This window comes from Schistocerca gregaria, chromosome X (genome assembly GCF_023897955.1).
Source record: "Schistocerca gregaria isolate iqSchGreg1 chromosome X, iqSchGreg1.2, whole genome shotgun sequence".
In the NCBI taxonomy this organism is placed as follows: Eukaryota; Metazoa; Arthropoda; class Insecta; order Orthoptera; family Acrididae; genus Schistocerca; species Schistocerca gregaria.
Genome location: NC_064931.1, coordinates 116,277,979 through 116,298,461, shown reverse-complemented (window position 1 = coordinate 116,298,461; position 20,483 = coordinate 116,277,979). Strand labels below are relative to the sequence as shown.

The window sequence follows — 20,483 nt, the reverse complement described above, 5'->3', positions numbered from 1 at the left end:
TTAGTAGGAAAAAACTAATTGAAAGGGGTCAGTGTTACCCTGTGACGTGGGGTTACACTGACCACTCAGTTTTTTTAATTATAGGCACGTTCAGAATTGTCCTAGGATAAATTTTAGTGTAGTACTGTATGAGTATGACGCCTATACAGGGATTCTATGATCCCCATCTCCTTTATTTAAAACACACCACAGAAGACTTATTGAAAAAAAACATTAAAATTCTTTCACTAAAATCCTCCCTAGAAACAGAATTCTACACCCATCAGGCTATAGCTTTAGTGGAGGCAGCTTGTCAGTCACATTACCAAATGGGACAATGAATATACAATGTTCTTTTGGGAAAAAAAAATGTAGTTTTCATTGGCTCAGTGGAGTGATGCCCCATTATCTCACTTATCTTTTCCTTTTGCTACTACTTTTTGAATAATACAAACATGGTGACAAGTTTGCTTCCTCCTTTTCCACCAATTACTTTCACCATTACAGACACATTTTGAAAAATATCTTGACACTCAGACTTAATGAGCAGTAAATCTTCAACAACAGGATTGTCTGGTTGATGAAAATCACTATCATCAGTTTCCAGCATCTCTGGCAATTGTATTGCACCAAGCTCATTGACTGCTGAAGAGTTGTCACGGTTTTGGAAGAGATTTTCCTTGGACTTTGAGGTCATTAGGCTGTGAAGGACTTGAAACATTGGGCCTGAGGATCTTTTGTCTCATTGGTACTTACAAATTGTAACTTTTCATACAGTGCACACACATTTTCATTTGATAAACTTTTGAATGATTTTGGACCAATGTGAAAGCTCGCTCTCTCTTTCTTCTTCTTCTTTTTATTTATTTATTAATTATTATTATTATTTTTTTTTTTTGAAGAAATCATGTAATATGAATATGCAATGGAAACTCCCAGTCAGTAGTATTGACAATAGAATTTGCTAATATAGTCATAGGACATTTGTATTTCGTATCCTAATTGGTTTCTCCCATAAGAGGTTTGTCACTGTGTTTTCTGATATGCGTAGTCTCTTGGCTACACCTTTTATTGTTTCTTCATTATTTTTAGTTAACGAAGACACTTCATCCAATATTTCGCTATCCAATAATGGTACAATAATGTGCCTAAAGACCTTGTTAAGTTCTGGGCATTGCAATTCAATTGTTAATTTAGTTATGGATTTGCTTTTTTAATTGAAAGTAACGCTTGATTCTTTAAATTCACTGTCTAATGAAGTTACAGCTAATTGTGTCCATTCTTTACTGTTAAAACAAAACACCGATCTCAATCTAAAATTTCTGCAATAAACGCAATACAACAGAGACTGACTATGAGTTTAAATTCGTTGTTGCCTAAATCTTGATTTGTTAACATTGGTTATAAAAAAGTGTAGTACTTTTTAAATTTTATTTTAACATGTGTGAATTCAAATCAACAAATTCCTTTATATTATAAATTTTATTTTCAAGATGATTTAGAAGTTTATTCAGAGATGGAAAGAAAAGGGTGAAATTGACCATGGAGTCAGTGTTACCCTCAGGGGGTCCGAATCACCCTGATTGATGGGTAACTTAAAAAGGTTCTTGATGAAACTATAAGATCCATTTAACAATACCTGGAGAGAATGAAGCACACATTGGTAGTATACATTTACTGTTTAGTATGTCTTTATAGAGAAAAAAGCTTGTACTTTTGCAGTAGTTGCATTGGCCTTAAGTCTCTCATATATCACATGTTCTAAAAATTCTGCAACTGAATAGATACAATGATCTAATAAGAATGACCTTAGGGTTTAAAAAAAAAGAGAGAGAGAGAGAGAGAGAGAGAGAGAGAGAATGGAGAAATAATTTTTATCTGACATGAAAGATTATTGTAAATTTGTTTCATAATGTTTGTAGTGGACAGGACACTTTTCTTGTTGCCTTGTTGTATCATATACGTGGATATTAATTTTTTTGTTTGTCTTTTAAATGAGTTCTAACATGTATAGAAATTTCTAGTTATACATTTGAGGATGCAGGAGGTATGATAACTTTTAAACCAGAGATTTGCAAAAATACAAGTTTCAAGCATGTTGCATTGCTGTTACAGATCTTTTCTGAGTTGAGAAAATAGCTGAACTAGATTTTATATTACCCCAGAATATAATTCAGTATGGCAGAATGCTGCGCAGATAGGCAGTGTAAGCAATTCAATCGGAAAACTTTTGTAACAGAAAGTAAAAAAAAAAAACTATAACATTACATAGGTTCCATTTATTTAGTTTATATGTGGATGCCCTATGAAGTCATTTTGAAACCAAATGCGTATAAACCTTTTTTTTTTCTCGAAGAAGATATAATTTTGTTGGAGTTTCACACAGTTGTTGTTTGCATCATCTTTTAAACAGAAATTTAGGAATGTGTTTTTTTGTTTTGTTTTTACCAGTAGTATATTCCCCTTTGAACCATCAATTTATTTGGGCTGTAGTTGTCTTCAGGTGTTTATATTGTCTGCAGAAAACCTATTTGTTTATGACTCAGTGTTCAGGCCTACTTCATTTATATAAAGTGTAAATAGGATTGGTCCGGCCCAAGAATGATTAAATTTTCTGTTTCCTAGTTGTTAAGTATGGCATGAATCATTATTTTATTTGTCGAGTATGACATGATCATTTTAGTGTAGTACCTCTAACTTCACACACTTGAAGCTTTTCCAATTGTGTGTTGTTTCAGAATAATTAAAAATGTCAGTGGCATTAATTTTTTGTCCTCTGTTTTTAGGGCATTTTGTGTAAAATTGGTGCTGGCGCTACTTGAGAGTTTATTTTTTCGGAGGCCATGCTGAGTAGAGAATTTTGTTGTCCTCTTAAAATTTCATTAACCTGACAAATGTTAGTTTTTGTTTGATTTTACTAAAAACAGCAGTGGCAGTGTAGTATGCTAATGTTGACAATGACCATTGAATGCTGGAAAAATGCAACCATATAGAATCAGGGGAATGGAATAGTCTTTTGTGTTGACCATGAAGTAAATAATTAATGCTGTTCCTGTTGAGTGATTGACAGTCCTTTTATCTATCATTGCCAACTTGGTATTTTAATTATCCCCAGAAAAAAATGCGTTAATATGAAGAGACTGACATGAAAATGTAAGAGTTTGTATACTATCAACCAGTTAACACCAATATCAAACAATTCACAGCATTCTATGGTTTTTGCCAACATGAGCACCCTATGCCGCTGCTGATGCAAGTGAAATTTAACCATAGTAAAGCCTGATAATAAGGCACCTGGTCTATAGTTTTCCATATTTGATTTCTCTCCTTTTTAGGAGTAAAGACCACTTCAGTGGCTTTTAGGCAGTTTAGAAGTGTGCTTGCCACAAAAGATCTGTTGAGAAGCCATTGAAATGGTTGCAATACATTGCTGTATGATGTAGGGCTAAACTGGAATACTATCAGTTCCTGATGAAATTTTCTAAGATTGTTGCAGCACTGATGATTTTATGTGCAGTTGTTTCGCAAATATAGATTAGAGAGGGAGAGGAGTGTACTGTCATGGACTATTAAATTGTTTGTGATGTCTGCACAACAAAAATTTGCAATATGTTGAGCATCAGTAACTCTTGTTCTCACGGTTCAGTGATATTTTCCATTTTAGAGGACACTTTTATTCCTTCATTACTACTTTCCAGAATGCTTGGCATTTCTTTGATGACTCATATACGAACTTTCAATTAGCTTGTTCTTTTGTAACTGTTAAATAGAGGGATATGCTTTTGGAGTTAGTGCATCTTATTACTTGTGTTTTGAGAGGGAAAGTGATTTCTGAGCATGCTAGAGAATTTCTGAAACTTTTTTTAGTCTCAAGTATCTGCAAAACTTCCTCCCACCTTTCTCGCGATACTAGCAAATTGGATGTTGCTATATTATTTGTATGACTTAGTCTCGGTCTGGCACACAGTTTTAATCTGCCAGGAAGTTTCTGCCTCTTGGCAAATATGCCATCCTTTTAGCTTGGTTTTTTAAGAGATTGATGAGGGAGACACAGTGTGAATTAATAAAGGGAAGAGGAGTACTGGGAGTGGCACATGTTGTGCATGAGAGCATTCTTCACAAGATTCTACAACTGCATGGTTGTCACGATGTGTAATGTCGTGCCAGGTAGCTACAGTTTCATGCTGTCTCCGCATTGGCTACATTAAGTCTGACTCATGAAAGGTTCTTAAACAAGATGCCCCGCCTTACTGCAGTTGTTGTGCCCTTCTATCACTGGCACACATTTTAACAGTGCCTCGCTCTCACTGTGATAAGGTAAAGCACCAAAGCTGACTGACTTATTACCGTCAATTTAAGCTGATGAAGTCAAAGCTGCTGCCTAATATTTCATCATATCTGCAGGTATGGCCTGCTTAACCTGTTTGAAGGCCTATACTATGGCCCCTTAGCCAGGATGAGAAATCACCTCACACTGCATTCACGTCTGGAGAGGGGCCCCTTGTGTATTGATCTGAGCCCACCTTTTAATTTGTTTATTTCTCAACATCTCTCATAGTTTAAATCTAAAGGTGTTGCCTTATTTACACCTCCCGTTTTATTGACCCACCTATCTCAACAGTCTTGTATAATGATACTGATCTGACATAGGTGTGCCTCTTGCTACTTGAAATGCCACAGAAAATATTCAGCTGTTGTCTCCCATCTTACAGTACTTTACCTATCCTTTGTGGATGGTTTTATCCCCTGCTTCCATTTTTTCGATTCCATACAAACATAATGGTTGTTTTGTCCTTCCATCTAACTGTTAATTTTAACGATTTGACATTCGCAGAGTGGAGGGATCGATGAAACAGTAATTTGATCCCTTAAACCTGTCAGTTCAGTCCCATACCATCCCATCTAATCCACCCCTGGGTACACCTACAGGCATCATCCAGTTAAACTTTAATGATTAATTTCACCACATAGGAGAACTTGGACAGCTACTATCATTATGCCTAGAAATATTGTGCCCTTCTGGAAACTATTCCTTGAATTATGTTCCATTACCCTACATCATCACTGTACCCATTTCAAAAATAGAGCTGGCCCAGAATGAGCATCAGGTGGTGTCTGTACACTTATACATGCAGGTACTTTTAGTATAAAGCACCACTCAATACAACATTAGAGGCTGTGGCTGTTCACACACAGACAGCTATTGATTTTACTCTCTGTAATCTCTCTCATCCTCCAGATAGGGAGATGACATATCAAGAGATAGCTAGCCTGATCTGTTAGCTACCTTCAGCCTTTCTTCCTCCTGGGTGATTTCAGTGCCCACAACCCAGTTTTGGGGTAATGGTAAAACACCTGATCAAGGCACTCTTATGGAACAAGTTGTAACAGATATTCACTTAAGTTTATTCAACAGCAGCACTCTTAACTTATTTTTGTATGGCACATGAAACAAATTCTGTCATCGATCTCTCGATTTGTATCTCTGGGTGTGTACATTGTCACAGTTGGGGATACACATCATGATTTCATGATTTTCATGTCCTCCCCCAACACTGTTAGCCAACAGAGTGCTCACCGTAGAATTAATGTCCCCACTTTCCTTGGGAACACCTCGTTGGATGCTAGTCCCATGGAGGAGTCAGGAAAATGCCGAAGCAATCAGAGATAGCAGAACAGTGTTCCAGTGACAGAAGTGCCACCCATCTGTATATAAGTTCATTGCTTTTAAAAGATACTGTGCTCGGGCACATTAACTCACTCTCATACAGTATTAAAAGAAGGATTGTTGGGAAAGATATGTCACTACCATAGAGAGCTATCCCTTTCTTATTTTTTGTAAATAGATATGAGTCAAATTATGTTGTATCTTTGGCTATCAACTAGCAATCAGTATTCGTAGTATCCTTTGAGCTGGCAAAGTTCATGCTGACAGTTTTACAGAACACTTTGTGGCACACTGTGCTCGAACATCCAAAATGGGCATTAGGTAGCTACCCTCGATATTCCATTCCTACACAACAGCTCTAATGATGTAATACTCCTGTCTATGAATGAGAACTCCTCAACACACTGTGATTTAGGTGTTTGTATGATTTCCCTAAATTGCTCTAGGCCTTTGAAAAGGACATGGCTGGTTTCCTTCCCCATCCTTTTATAATCCAAGCTTGTGTTTACTCTCCAGTGGCCTTGCTATTGGCAGGACTTTGAACTCTAACCTTCCTTTCTTCTTTCCAGATGTTTAATTGGAATTTTCTCTTAAGTTGTTGTGCATTGTTATCAGTCGGTCCATTCAACGGCATACTACGTGCACAGGAGAATAGTCTCACAGGGGCCTATGTTAAGTGGAAACCTTAATCTGATAGCCATTAATGGGCTTTAGAAGCTGTGGTACCATCGGTCTTGGTGCACCTACGCGCTTGACCTCACAAAAATTTCCTAATCTGCAAAAACACTCTTAAGAACTGTACAGGTGATGAACCAAGCAAGAGGGCTCATGTGTCTTCAGGCGAGATGCTCGTCAGTGGCTCATGTCCCGTTAAGAGTGCCTCAACTTCCTTGTTTTTCAGCAGACACTGAAACTTTAGGATTCATTGCCTCTGCTGTTAGGTGACTACATCCAAACGATGAATCTGGTTTTGCATTTTATCTGAGAGAGTAGGTTCTCATTTGAAGTTTTTCACTACGGGCTCATCAACTGATTTTTACCATTTTGAGGCTAGCATAGTATTCCACATTGATTAGGGGACTGCTTCTTGGGTGCAGAAGCTGAATTCCTACAGCAGGACTAGCCGAGGGGGAGGGAGTTTTTCTGGTCAGCATGCCTCACCAACTTGACACTGCCTTACTACTAATGGTTGCTTTTATTTAGCTCTGCTTCTTACCTGGTCTTCTGCGTTGTACGATATCACGAAAGATCAGATTGGCTGCCCACCTTTTTATCTCATATAGTCCTTCAGGCTTAGCTTACTTACCCCTTTTTAATTGTACTGATCATTTTGATTCTTGTTGCCGAGCTACATGCGTACTTGTTTTTTGGCTGCTCTGTTATAGTACGGAGACACAGTTACCCAAATTTTTACTGTGACCTCAGTGATACTTAAAAATATAATATTGAAGTTTACATAAATACTTTTATTTTGAGGCAACTTTGATGAGTTGGACAACCACACCCCTCCTTCAGTGCACAGTTTTCTTTCAGAAATTGTGTGGGAACACTCCTCATTGCTCACTGTTAGTCTAGGAGCTCCTTTGTAGCTGTGCTTCAGTGTTCCCACTTCCCACTCTAAATAGAAGGCTCCAAAAATATTAGCCCAAATATTTTCTTGTCGGTAGCTATCCAAGTATCTTCTGCTGCTCTGGCCACTTGCTAGTTGACAGCTGTCTCTCTACCAACCCTATACTGCTCTTCCACTACCACATCCATTTGGGAAAATTGTGATATTTCATATCGTGTTACTTGCTGTACACTGGCAGTATGAAAATTGATAAGATTTGTGGAAAGATTTGTATGATGGACAAATAAAACTTATTTTATTGAAACACACACACACACACACACACACACACACACACACACACACACACACACACGGGTCTGTGCATTCAAGTCCAGACAGTTTTTTCCCTTGCTGTTATAGGAATGTATTATGGCTTTGTGGTATGGTGGAACTGATTATGTTGTCATAGGGAAAGTTCGCTGAATAGTTATTTTGGATTTAAACTTACATTCATATATCAAATATGTATTGAGAAGCTTCTGTCTCATATGTTAAACAAATTTATTTTTGCTATCTGCAGATGCCATGAATTTCAGGCCAAGCATGTGATACTGCCATGCTTTGAGGTAAAATTTCTTGGAAAAATGATGAAATTTTGTTTTTACTGTAGGGAAGTTTGTGTTTCCTTATTTATTTATTTATTTATTTATTTGCTTACTTATTTTTTTGTTGAAGGTGCTGCATGACAATACGAAGGCAAGGCGGGAGGTCGATTTGCATTGGAGGGCCAGCAACTGCCGGCATATTGTGCATATAATTGATGTTTATGAGAACAGTTACAGTGGAAACAAGTGCCTTCTTGTTGTTATGGAGTGGTGAGTTTGTCTGCTGAAATTGTTTTGTTACTCTCCACTGCTGTTTCTTTCTTATCTCACAAATAGAGAAACTTCTTAACATTTAAATTTCCTTTACTTTACGTCTATGGTCACAAATTTTTTTGTCTTCAGACTACCGGTTTTGGCCTATAATGACCATCTTCAGATCTGTTTTATAAAGACATATCATAATGCACTGCAGCCATAATGGCATCGTCTACTGTTAAACGCAAAATCAGCACCAGCATCGTCAAATATATATAAATAACAGTGTATGCAAGAGTCATCTTGTCAACAGCACTACTGTTCAAAACCTCTCATATCTGCAGAGGATGACAGATCATTACTTACAATAAATAAATTCTTAGAAATGAATTTTTAGGCAATATGCTGTCTAGGCTATCAACGTGCATGGATCGCATGTTTATAAACTGCTTATATTTTGTAACAAACAACTGCCTTCTGCATCAACACTGGTGATACTGATTTTACTATAGTTTTCAGCTCATGACTGGCTTTTGAAGATGGAGTGTTCCTCATTGCAAGAAGTCATAGACAGGCATTTAATGTATCATGTAGCAGTGTGTAATGCACAGGAAGCCGAGCAAATGTATAGATAAAAGTTTCTCAACCGGCATCATTGTTACTGTAAAAAGTCCATCACTGTGAATAGAAATTGGGTTTTTCATGTCTCAGGAAGCGGACCAAGTTTCTCAACAAAGAAATTATTTGCACACTAGAATGTTACTTGACAATGTGAGAGAAAATTCACCAGTATGCACCTATCAGCTTTAATGCATATTGCACATTATGAACAATACTGTTTAGAAAGTGCTGGTGGTGCATTATTTGCAACTTCACCATTAACAACCTGTGCAACCAATGAGGCCATATGATTTTAAATACACAGTTTAGTTCTGTCAATAGATTATTTTTTTTATGCATGCATTGAGTGAGATTCATGGTCATTGTATTGCTATAAGTTGCAAATTGTTTGTCAGAAAAAGAACTGCAGTCCATTTACATTAATGTGACCACTGCCTATGTTAGACATCAGTGTGCAGTAACCAATCAAGTGGCAGGCGGCAGCACTAGCAGTTGAGGGTAAATGAAGCATGTCAGAAGGATGTGGAAAACAATGCAGCTGTTTTTGTAATTCATAAACAGAGTGACTTATCTGATGTCCAAAAGAGCATGATTCTTGGCTTTCAGATGAAGGATGGAAGCATTTCCTAAACAAATAAATCTATGAACTGTTAGTGTGCTGCCATGGTTGAAGTATACCTTGCATGACAAAATGGTGCCATCCAAATCTGGCACTGTGGTGCCCCGTGGGCCATAGATGATGTGGGTGAACAACAGCTGTGGAGATGTGTACTGGTGAATAGACATGCAACTGTCCAGCAACTAACTGCCCAGATGAACTAAGGAACTACCAATAGTATCTCCTCAATGACTGTTCAGCAAATTTCAGTGCATATGAGCCTCTGCAGCAGGCACCTGGTTCAGAAACAATTGGTGGAATTTGCATGCCAGTACTGCAACTGGATGTCATAGTCACATTAATGTGAATGGGCAGTCTAAATATTCCTTTCTTTCTATTAGTTCCTAATATCAAAGTACTCAGTTCAGGATCCTCTACACTAAAGGCTTGGATGATCATCCTGTTCATACCTTATGGATGTAGCAGTTAAAGATGAAATGAAAGAACAATGAGATAATTTATACATGTTACATTGTGGGGAAAGAACAGGAAGGCAAGGAAAGGCTCTTAGAGCTCAGTATTGAAAGGAAGCAAAGATGCACAGTAATGACAGGAATAGGAAGCTAAAATTGAATTTTTACGGAGGTCCCACATTACAAAGCTAATTATAAAATGTGTTGAAGATAGATTAGTGCTTACCGAATTGCGACACACTTTTTAAACTTACTATAGATAAACCTATTTTCTATGTTTGAGATTTTTAGAAATTATTACTGGGTGTAATTCATAACCAAATTATTCCAGCACTTGGTTACTATTTTGAGAGGAAGTAAATTTTCATGAAATCTTTATAAACATGTTTGGAATTGTAGCGATCGCAATGAACTAGTAATAAAATATTATATATAACAGCCCCGATCACATAAAAACACTTTTATTAATATATGGTGACTTGTTTCAAACTGATGTGGATCATCTTCAGACCATACTCTGTACTTGAGAATACAACCGAGAAGAGAGAAACATTTAATGTAGTGAACATAAATTATGCGATGTCACACCCAGTGATGTAGAGATGTTGGCACAAAGCAGGAACTGTGGATACCACACTGATGTTGAATGCTGACCGTATGGTTACTCCTCGCGTCCCATCTTTGGTGTACACAGTCCTGCAGAGGGCAGTCTAGTAACATGATGCCATTGGTTGGTCAATTAGATTTTTTAATCTAGGTGCTTCAGTCTGGAACCACGCGACCACTACGGTCGCAGGTTCGAATCCTGCCTCGGGCATAGATGTATGTGATGTCCTTAGGTTAGTTGGTTTAATTAGTTCTAAGTTCTAGGGGACTGATGCCCTCAGAGTCCTATTGTGCTCAGAGCCATTTGAATGATACATTATGTAAAATTTTAAATGTGTAACATATCAATTGTTACTTAGATATAACTTGCAATTATAACCAGCATAGTATTGAGGTTTATATTAATGATGTACGTTGTATCCCACTGGCTAAATATGTTGTAGGGCGATGGGTAAGAGATGAGGCTTCAGCTGCTTAACTCCGTGACACAGCCACATAGTAAGCAGTTGACATCAGTGGGTTACATCTACAGTTCCCATTCTGTACCATTATCTCCACATATTTATCTTATTTTATTTATCCACAAAATCATGTTCATGACATGGGATACAAGTTACAGCAATGAATCGTTGAAGCATAATACTTTTTCTTACATTGACTATATGACAGAATACATAAAATACATATCTACATTACAGTCATTCAAAATTGACATATTAGATTAAATTAAAGCTACATGAGACATATTGGTCTCCATAAATTCAGCAACAGAATAAAAACAATGCTGGAGCAATCTACTGTTAACTTTCTTCCTGAAAGAGTTTTTATTATTCTTGACTGAGCAAGATAATTTATTGTCAAATATGCTGCCTATGTGCCTCTCACCATTATGGCGTTTACTGAGTCTCTGATTATCTAGATGAATGTTGCTTACACTGCGGGTGTCATGATCATGAATGACATTATTTGTTTTGAAGAGATGAAGGTTCTTACTGACAAATGAAACAGTCTCTAGGATGTATATACATGGTACAGGTAATATTCAGAGTTCTTTAAAGATTGGTTTGGTAGGTGTGTGCAGTGGCAGTCTTAACATGACCTTGACAATTCGCTTTTGCATAACGAATATTTTCCTATTTATTGCCCTCCAGAATGGAATGCAATATGAGAGGACTGAGTTTACTAGTGCAAAGTATACCGTTTTAATGGTGGTCACATCACAGCTTTGGCTAAGAATTCTGAAGGCATAGCACAGGCTACTCAATTTACACAGTAGTTTCTCTCTGTGGATATTCCACTGCAGTGTGTTATCTATCCAGAGACCTAAGAATTTAGTCTCACTGACTTGTTCAATAACTTTCTTGTCCGTAATTAGTGGTTCCATATGTGTTGTATGGTTGTTTGATGGGCGGAAGACCATACAAGCCATTTTTTTCCATATTAAGTAGGAGTTTGTTCTCATAGAGGCAGTATAGGAGCCTTTCACTGTTGTCAACTAGGTCAGCTCTCACCTGGCGTGGAGAAATGTTGCAAGAGAGGTGGTTTGTATCATCAGCGAATAACATAGGTACTGTTGAGGGCAGGTGCTCTGGGAGGTCATTAATGAAGATAAGGAAGAGGGGGCCTAAGGCTGAACCCTGTGGGACTCCAGATGTGACTGGTATTATATCTGAATGGGCTGTTCTTTCATCATTTGTTGCTATTTCTACCAGCTGCCCTCTGTTTGATAGATATGACTGGAACCAATCATTACAGACTCTTATACCATATGCATCCAGTTTGGGGAGTATTAGTGTGTGGTTGACTAGATCAAATGCTTTTGTCAGATCAATAAAAAGTCCAGAAGCATAATGTTTTTCATTAAATGCTTCTATTATCTCATCAGTACATGAAAAGAGGTCCTCATTGGTAGATTTATTTTTATGAAAACCAGACTGCTGTGCTGTTAGTAGGGAGTTGTTTACAAGAAAGGACATTATGCGGATATATAAAAATTTTTCAATTATTTTGGACACAGTTGGGAGAAGGGATATGGCTCGGTAGTTGTTGACTTCATGTTTGCCACCTTTCTTGTGTAAGGGAACTATCTTGGAGGTTTTGAGAGTTTGAGGGAAAATGCCAGTATTCATTGAGCAGTTGATTATGTTGCAGAGTGGTTGTATTATTTCGTTGTCAACCTATTTTATTACATAGGCAGGTAGACCATCAAGGCCAGATGAAAGGGAACTTTTCATATTCCTAATAGTTAGCAGAACCTCTTTCAAAGTTGCAGCTATTAGAAAAATTGATTTGTCAGATCTTATACATTTTGGAGGATAGGATTTTGTTGGTGCAGAGCGAGCAAATGATATGCTGTTAGCTATTCCTGAAAAGTGTTTGTTAAATGTTTTACAGATATGCTTGATGTCCGTTATTTGTTGGCCCATTGTGCTGAAGATATTCCGGTGTTTTTTGTTTGATGTCAGTTCGTAAAGTTTTTCTGACAATATCCCACATTGCTTTACATTTGTTATTAGACTCATTTATGTATGCTTTATTTGCTAGTCGTTTTGCTTCAGATATTCCTTTACGAAGTATCTTCTTGTAATATTTGAAATAATTGTAGAAATTTGTTTCATCTGTTTTAATGCTCTGCTCATAGAGTGATCTCTTAGTCTTACATGATATTCTTATATCCTTCGTGATCCACCTGTTATCAGTTTTTCTGGCAGAATGTTGTACTGGGCATAACATCGTATAATTTATGTTTAATTTAATGTTCATTACATTAAATATTTGCCCCTATTCCATTGCGCTCTAAATTACAGTGTACTGTCTGAAGATGATTCACATAAAGTCGAACCCAATCACCACTTATGAATAAAAGTGTTTTTATGCGATCAATAATGTGCTATATATTATTTTATCACTAAATTTATATTTATTCACTAGAAAATGAAGATTTAAAAAGAAGAATGAACATTTAACTGTTAAAACTTACTAATAAGTAGTGCATTTATAAACATAATTGTAAATAAGAGCATTAAGGGCAGTGAGGATAGTTACAGGGAAGACAGTCACATTATATACGTGTTCTTTTGGGTTGGAGCGTGTTACTGTTGTATCTCACTGGTAACTGTTAAAATTCTGGATGCAGAAAAAACCGTCTATAGCCTTGGGACTATTTCGGTATTATATTATGTTTGATGTATTAAAAATTAAGGTTTTTGTGGCCGCCTCTTGATGTATTGCATGTTGACTTTTGTCTCGGGATCTTCAACAGATGTTTAATGATTTTTCTGATATTTTGTCAGCATTAGTAGCTGGCATTATTTAAGATACACCCTCCATTGCTGGTGGTGGAGTGGAGTCAAGCTTGTGACTTGAGGTAATGTGTACCTGCCATGCCAATGTCCGAGGGCCTGCTCCTGGTCACTACCAATGTGTTTCTCCCTATGTTACCTGCAATGGTCATTTGCTGCAGTACAGGAATCCAGGATCTGTTTACCTTGAGGCTTCCTCCACTATTGTCATGTTTGTGAATTTCTATGGCATTCCTGAGCTAATGGGCATTGTAGCTTTTCTCCAGACTGATAACCTGCGAGTCGATGAGTTTCATTGTATGCTTGGTCGGTCCTATACAGTGCATGCTGTACCGTGGCCAATTTTTCCACCAGTCTGAACCTGCAGTACTATTTGTTGGACGATCATGGTATTAATGTATTGTCTGGTCGTTCCCACATACTTTTCCACATATGGTATATTTCCGACATTGCGAGTGTGTCCCTTTTGTCCTTTTTCTCATCTGAGACTCTCTTTGATCATCTTCGTTTGTCTTTATGCTGTGTTTACACAACATACCATCAATTCTGTCCACTCTCCTGGGGATGGATGGCAGAAAAACCATAGTCAGCATTTCTTCGGTGGACATGTTACTTGTGCAGGTGCTAGGTTTCATGCCACTTCTTGTGCAACTGATAAAATTTAGCCTTTCTCACCTCCAGAGTAAATCTGATGGTGACTTGGAGATTATTCATATGTCTCAGGATGTTACCAAACTGTTCCTCACCACATCTCCAGATGTCAAAGGTGTCTTCAACATACCCATGCCACATCCAGTGCCTGTCATTCTAAATCCTCCATGAAGAAATTGTCAACCACCAAAGTAGAGTACCTAATTGAAACTTTCAAGCTGTTCATAGAAATTGCCATTCCACATAAACTAGCCCATGGTAAGACATACGTGAAACAGTTTCGTAATGTCCTCTGGCAAGGTGGACCCATTATGTTCCAGGTGTCATTGACTGGCTCTTTGGAAAAAAAAAAGAAGCAACATCAAAATCGGGATGTTTGGTCCAAGTTTTAATTTATTTCAGTCTATTAAGTGTCAGTCTTTCCTGGAATGTGCCCTAAACTGAGGGGGAAATGGGTACTCCACCCATTGCTAAGAAGTGTAATGATACCCAACTCACAGTGAAGTGACATATTTTATCAGTTGCATAAGAAGTGGCATGAAACCTAGCACCTGCACAAGTAAATTGGCAGGTATGGTCTTACTGCCCCCTCCCTCCCCCATCCCCAGGGTGATGGACAGAACTGACTGTATGTTGCACAAACATGATGTGAAGACTGTTTGCAAACTAACCAAGAAGGTAACAAATGACCAACTCCCAATGCTGGAAAGATGCCACATACTGTGTACATGTGGAAAAGTCTTTGTGAAATGATAGGACAGTCCATCATTACCAGGATCATCTAACATAAACGATATTGCAGGTGGGGACAGTTGGAAATGTCAGTCATGGTGGAGTAAGTGCTGTGAGAGACAAACCACATGATAAAATTCACCAACATGCATTAAACAAACATTGGCCGAAGATCCTGGGACAGAAGCCAACAGGCAATACATTGTTTGATATGTCTTGCAGCTTTTACTCACTGCTGCTAAAGTGTCTAACAAACTGGATGTTTGTAATAGTGCAGGGCTGATATGATACTGCATGTCTATCTAGTGTGGCACTGTGATGCAAGTTGCAGATGCACATTCCTTAATACAACAATCACATTTGCATAATCCCTATCTGTGCCTTCCACAACATTAGTTGAACTCGTTGGCGTGTTGTCACTCATGTTTGCGTTCATGCTATCACTTCCACTGCTTCTCTGATTATACCAGTTAGGATTGGGGGGAGGGGCGGGGATATTTGGTAAGTGTTGAGATACAGGTGTAGTTGTCTTTTTCATGTCAAGAAATGATGTGCTATCCTAGATCTTCATGTAGGAAACAATTTCTCACTGTAGGTCTCCTAATTCCATTATTGGAGTTTCAGTTAAAATGATACCCAGGACACTAGCTGGATGGAAAGCATAACTTCACACAACACATTCACACCATTGCACACAAAGCAAGTAGCATTGGTAACTACACTGTTTACTCAAGTAGTAGTAGCCATAACCATAATAAAACTGGAAAATAGAAAGGCTCTAGAATCTGCACAGATATTGACCATACTTAATTAAGTAATACTCCATACCTGGGCTGTGGCTTGCGTTCACCTTCCAGTTCAAGAGTTGGACTTATTTGTTAATCTTTGTTCTGTGATTTGTTGAACTTACGTTAAATCCCCTTTACACGCACAGTATCTTACTATGTCTACTGGGTAGGTAACACAGATCGCTAGCAGAGCATTGGTTGATGCCATGCCAAAGCCCCTGTGACTCTAAGGAGTGTATGACGCAGGATTTGCCTGTTCTGCACACACCTAAGTCTGTGTGCTCAGACATTTTCTGCAAAGTGTATGATGGTCATAAAAGTGGCATCATGGTATGTCCTCATTGAATACAGTAGTAGTTTGTAGTTAGCTTGGATGTGTGCGCAGTTTTGTGCATAATGTTATGTGCTTTTTGTGCAATTGCATGAATGTGTTGTCTGAAGTTATGCTTTCCAACCAGCTATCTTTCTGGGTATTGGTGTAATTGTTTGGTAATGGAAGTGTTCTGTGGGATTTCCACACATGGGAAGTTGAACTTTTAAGAGGTGTGTAGTTTTCTGTGGGACTGGTTAGTTTGTTGTCTGCATATCATCACTGGATCTGTGAGTGGACCCAATTTGCCATTCCCTCCACAGCCAATATTTCATCAGCATGTGTTACCAGCCAATAGATGTTGTCATCTTCTTCAGAGTACTGCAAAAAAGGTTTGATTTCCAAATTAAAAAACGTTGACATGCAAATATGACCTTGTGGACACCTCTTGGTAGTGCTTTTGATTACTTTTTGCATTGTCTCTGCCTGTGCCACACTTGTACTTCTGCAGTAAATGCAAAAATGTAGTAATAGTCAATGAAGTTCCTATTCTCACATCTGCACAAACTATGTGGATCATCATAAATTGTAGAAGGCACCTGCAATGTCAGTTAATATTACAATTATGTATTTGTTTGTTTATTTTGATCACCTTGTTTTGTGTGCCTTCATTATTTTCCCTTTCCTAAACCCAAGGCACTTGTTAAGCCCTTGAAGGTCTGGCTGTAATGTCACACAGGGATCTTTACCAGAACTATGCAGTTGTATTAATCAGACACATTGGCATATAGCTGGACCTTCGTATTCAGACTTTTTGATTATTAAAATCTTTGCTAATTTCCAGTTGACAGGGACTCACCCATTATTAATGAATCATTAAGCAATCTGTTTGGGTATGGAACAATTTACACATTAAGAATGTCAGCATGAATGTTGTCTGGCCCTGGAGTCTTTTTGTTTTTCAGTTTTATTATGGTTATGGCTACTACTTATTGAGTAAACAGTGTAGTTACCAAAGTATTAGTGTATTCAGTGTGTAACGCATATACAATCTGCCTGTGCAGTTGATAGCATTGGGGTCCTCAATTGGGAAGACTTTTCCAAACAGATATTTTGTTGTGATTCTCTAGTTTCTGCTGCATATTAGTTGAACGAACAGTCCACATGTGTACTGCCAATCCATAGTATCCAGTCGGCACAATATTTCTGTGATTAGACATGTCAAACATCACCAACAGAGAGAATTGGCAATCAGGATCTAATACATTGTTAATCAAAATATCCACAGGTGTACTGCCGGTCTATAGTGTCCAACGGGCACAATATTTCGGCGATCAAACATGTCGCCATCATCAGGTGAACTGACGGACTGAGCTCCTGTGAACGTGCCGGCACGGAGATCCGTACTCTATGGCTGCTCAGGGGGAACTGGGTTCGGTCGCGGCAGCGGCCGATTTAAATACCCTCCACCCGCGGAGCGTTCCCTCCGCCGTCTGCGCCACGATAGCGCGGTGGAACAGATTGCGATGGCGTCTGAGATGACGTCGGTGTGATGGCTCTGTCCGCCGTGGTCGTCACAACTATGCGTTTGCTCGATTTACTCTTGATTAACCCAATCGCTGGTTCCCAAGCCTTGCTAGGATTATAGACGCAGTCACGGTTTATGAGGTCATCATTGGTGCGAATTTCGATGGCCTCTCTAACAACGCTGTCCCAGTATCTCGACATCTGTACCAGAATTCTCGTGCGGTCATACTCCATAGCGTGATTTTCCGACAAACAATGTTCAGCGACCGCCGACTTGCTCGGATACATCAGTCGAGTGTGCCTCTGGTGTTCACGGCATCGATCCTCAACGGTACGCATCGTCTGACCAATATACGACTTGCCACATTGACACGGACTCTGGTACACACCGGCCTTCCTCAAACCGAGGTCATCTTTGCCACTCCCCACCAGTGCACGAGTTTTATTCGGAGGACAAAACAGTTCCGACCCAATGTTTCTTCAGAATGCGGGCGATTTTCCCCGAGAGTGCACCTGTGTATGGAATAAATGCAGTGCCTACCTCCTCCCTCGTGACTTCATCCATCTCAACAGGTTGTGCTGCAGTGGTTGGGCGGAGAGCACGTTGGATCTGCCACTCTGAGAACCCATTCTTTCGAAACACAGTTCTCAGATGTTCCAATTCCTGGGGTAGACTCTCTGTGTCAGAGATAGTGCGCGCCCTATGTACTAGAGTTTTAAGTACCCCATTCCTCTGTGAAGGGTGGTGGCAGCTGTCTGCGTGCAAATACAGATCAGTGTGTGTTGTCTTTCGATACACCCCATCACCTAGGGTGCCGCCAGCCCTTCTCCTGACCAAGACATCAAGGAAAGGTAATTTACCCTCCGTTTCAGTCTCCATAGTGAATTTGATGTTGGGGTGTATGGAGTTTAGATGTGTAAGGAAGTCAAGGAGTTTATCCATACCATGTGGCCAGATGACAAATGTGTCGTCCACGTAACGGAACAAGCAAGTAGGTTTCCATTCGGATGACGACAGGGCTTCCTCCTCGAAGTTCTCCATGTACAAATTCGCTACCACCGGTGAGAGTGGGCTACCCATGGCGACTCCCTCCGTTTATTCGTAGTATTCTCCATTAAAAAGAAAATACGTGGAAGTCAAGACATGCCTAAAAAGTTCAGTGGTATTCTCGTCAAACCTCTGACCAATCAACTCTAGCGACTCTCGCAGGTGTACCCTCGTAAACAAGGAAATGATGTCAAAACTCACCATGATATCTGACTCACTCAACCTGAAGCTATCAAGGCGTTTAACAAAATCCACGGAATTACGGATGTGATGAGGGCATTTACCCACATAAGGACTTAATATTCCCGTCAGGTATTTGGCCAACAAATATGTAGGTGCCCTGATGTTGCTGACAATGGGGCGTAATGGTACCCCCTCTTTGTGAACCTTCGGGAGTCCATATAGTCTAGGCGGTACCGGACCTTGGGGTAACAATTTCTTAGCGTCACCCTCCGGTAAATCTGCGTCCTTCAGAAGAACCCTCGTCTTGTTCTCCACCTTCTTTGTAGGGTCAACGCTGATCTTCCGGTAGGAATTGTCATTTAGCAGGCTCTGCATCTTATCAGTGTAGTCCTTATGGGAGACAACAGCTGTAGCATTGCCTTTGTCAGCCGATAAGACAACAATTTCAGAGCGTTCCCTCAGATCACGAATGGCCGCCCTCTCTTTACTGCTGATATTTGACTTCATCAGCTTGGATTTCGTCAACGCACGACAAGTTTCATGACGTATTTCCTTTGCTGATTCTGGCGGAAGTCGAGCTGCAACCTGTTCAACAGCACTAAAAGTTTCTGCGACCGGAGTGAACTTGGGGGTGGGAGCGAAGATGAGACCTTTTTGCAAAACCGAGACCGCATCATCACTCAACACCATGCCACTCAAATTGATGACAGTCTTGCACGGAACCTGCAGAGATGGTTTGTCAAGGAGACATGACAACTTAGCTGTTTGACGTCCCGTAGCCTCCTTATGGGCGGAATCAGCTGACACCCAGGTGACACCATCAATCCAATCCCAGGAAAAAGAAGTGAACTTAGTAGCCAGTTGCAAATGTAATTTGAGTAATTCCTGTGAGATAAACTCAAGGCTCCGGCGGGTGAATTGCACTCTCTCATGTACCAATACGAGGCTGGTTCGTTTCTTGATTCTCCTAGCTGCTGCAGAATCGATGTGATGCATAACCTTAGCAAAATTTGTTGTCTTACATACTGACAAAGGCAATGCTATGGTTGTCCCAACCCACAAGAACAACACTCAGAAGATGCAGGGCCTGCAGGGAGACCAATGCTGACCCCACCAAGAAGGTTGAAAACAAACTCAGTGCACTTCTCAAGGATTGAGATTTACCTGAGGGGAAATCAAGAAATGTTACCACCAGAACCTGTGCCTCCAAGACTTCCACGGACTCCCTAAGATCCACAAAGTGGGGTTGCTGTTACATCCTGTTGTTAGCAACATTAGGGCTCCTAAATGATTGCTGGCAAAATACCCGAAAGATGTGTTAAGCCCCTATGTTGATAAATGCCCACACCACATATGCACGTATGTAGATTTTGTGAAATGCTTCAAAAGCTGCAGGCTGTAGGCCTGTGACACCATTGTGAGCTTTGATATTTTGCTATTCATCAGGGTTCTTCTACGAGATTCATTAGAACTCATTTGTCAGAAATTTGACTTTAAGGCTACCAATTTTTTCAGCCATTCCTGATCTCCACATATTTTCTGTTTAATGGATAAGGCTTTGAATAGACAGTGAGACTGGCACTTT

General features: G+C 39.3%; 1 protein-coding gene across 3 annotated transcripts in view; it reads left to right on the top strand.

Annotated features, from left to right (window-relative positions):
- The window catches only part of LOC126299382 (MAP kinase-activated protein kinase 2-like), a 94,329-nt gene that overhangs the window by 1,196 nt on the left and 72,650 nt on the right, over positions 1-20,483 (top strand). For all 3 annotated transcript variants that reach the window (XM_049991249.1, XM_049991250.1, XM_049991251.1), the window contains one exon: positions 7,935-8,074. In XM_049991249.1, the coding sequence (XP_049847206.1) occupies positions 7,935-8,074 (140 nt within the window). Of the gene's footprint in view, positions 1-7,934; positions 8,075-20,483 lie in introns of those variants that run through there.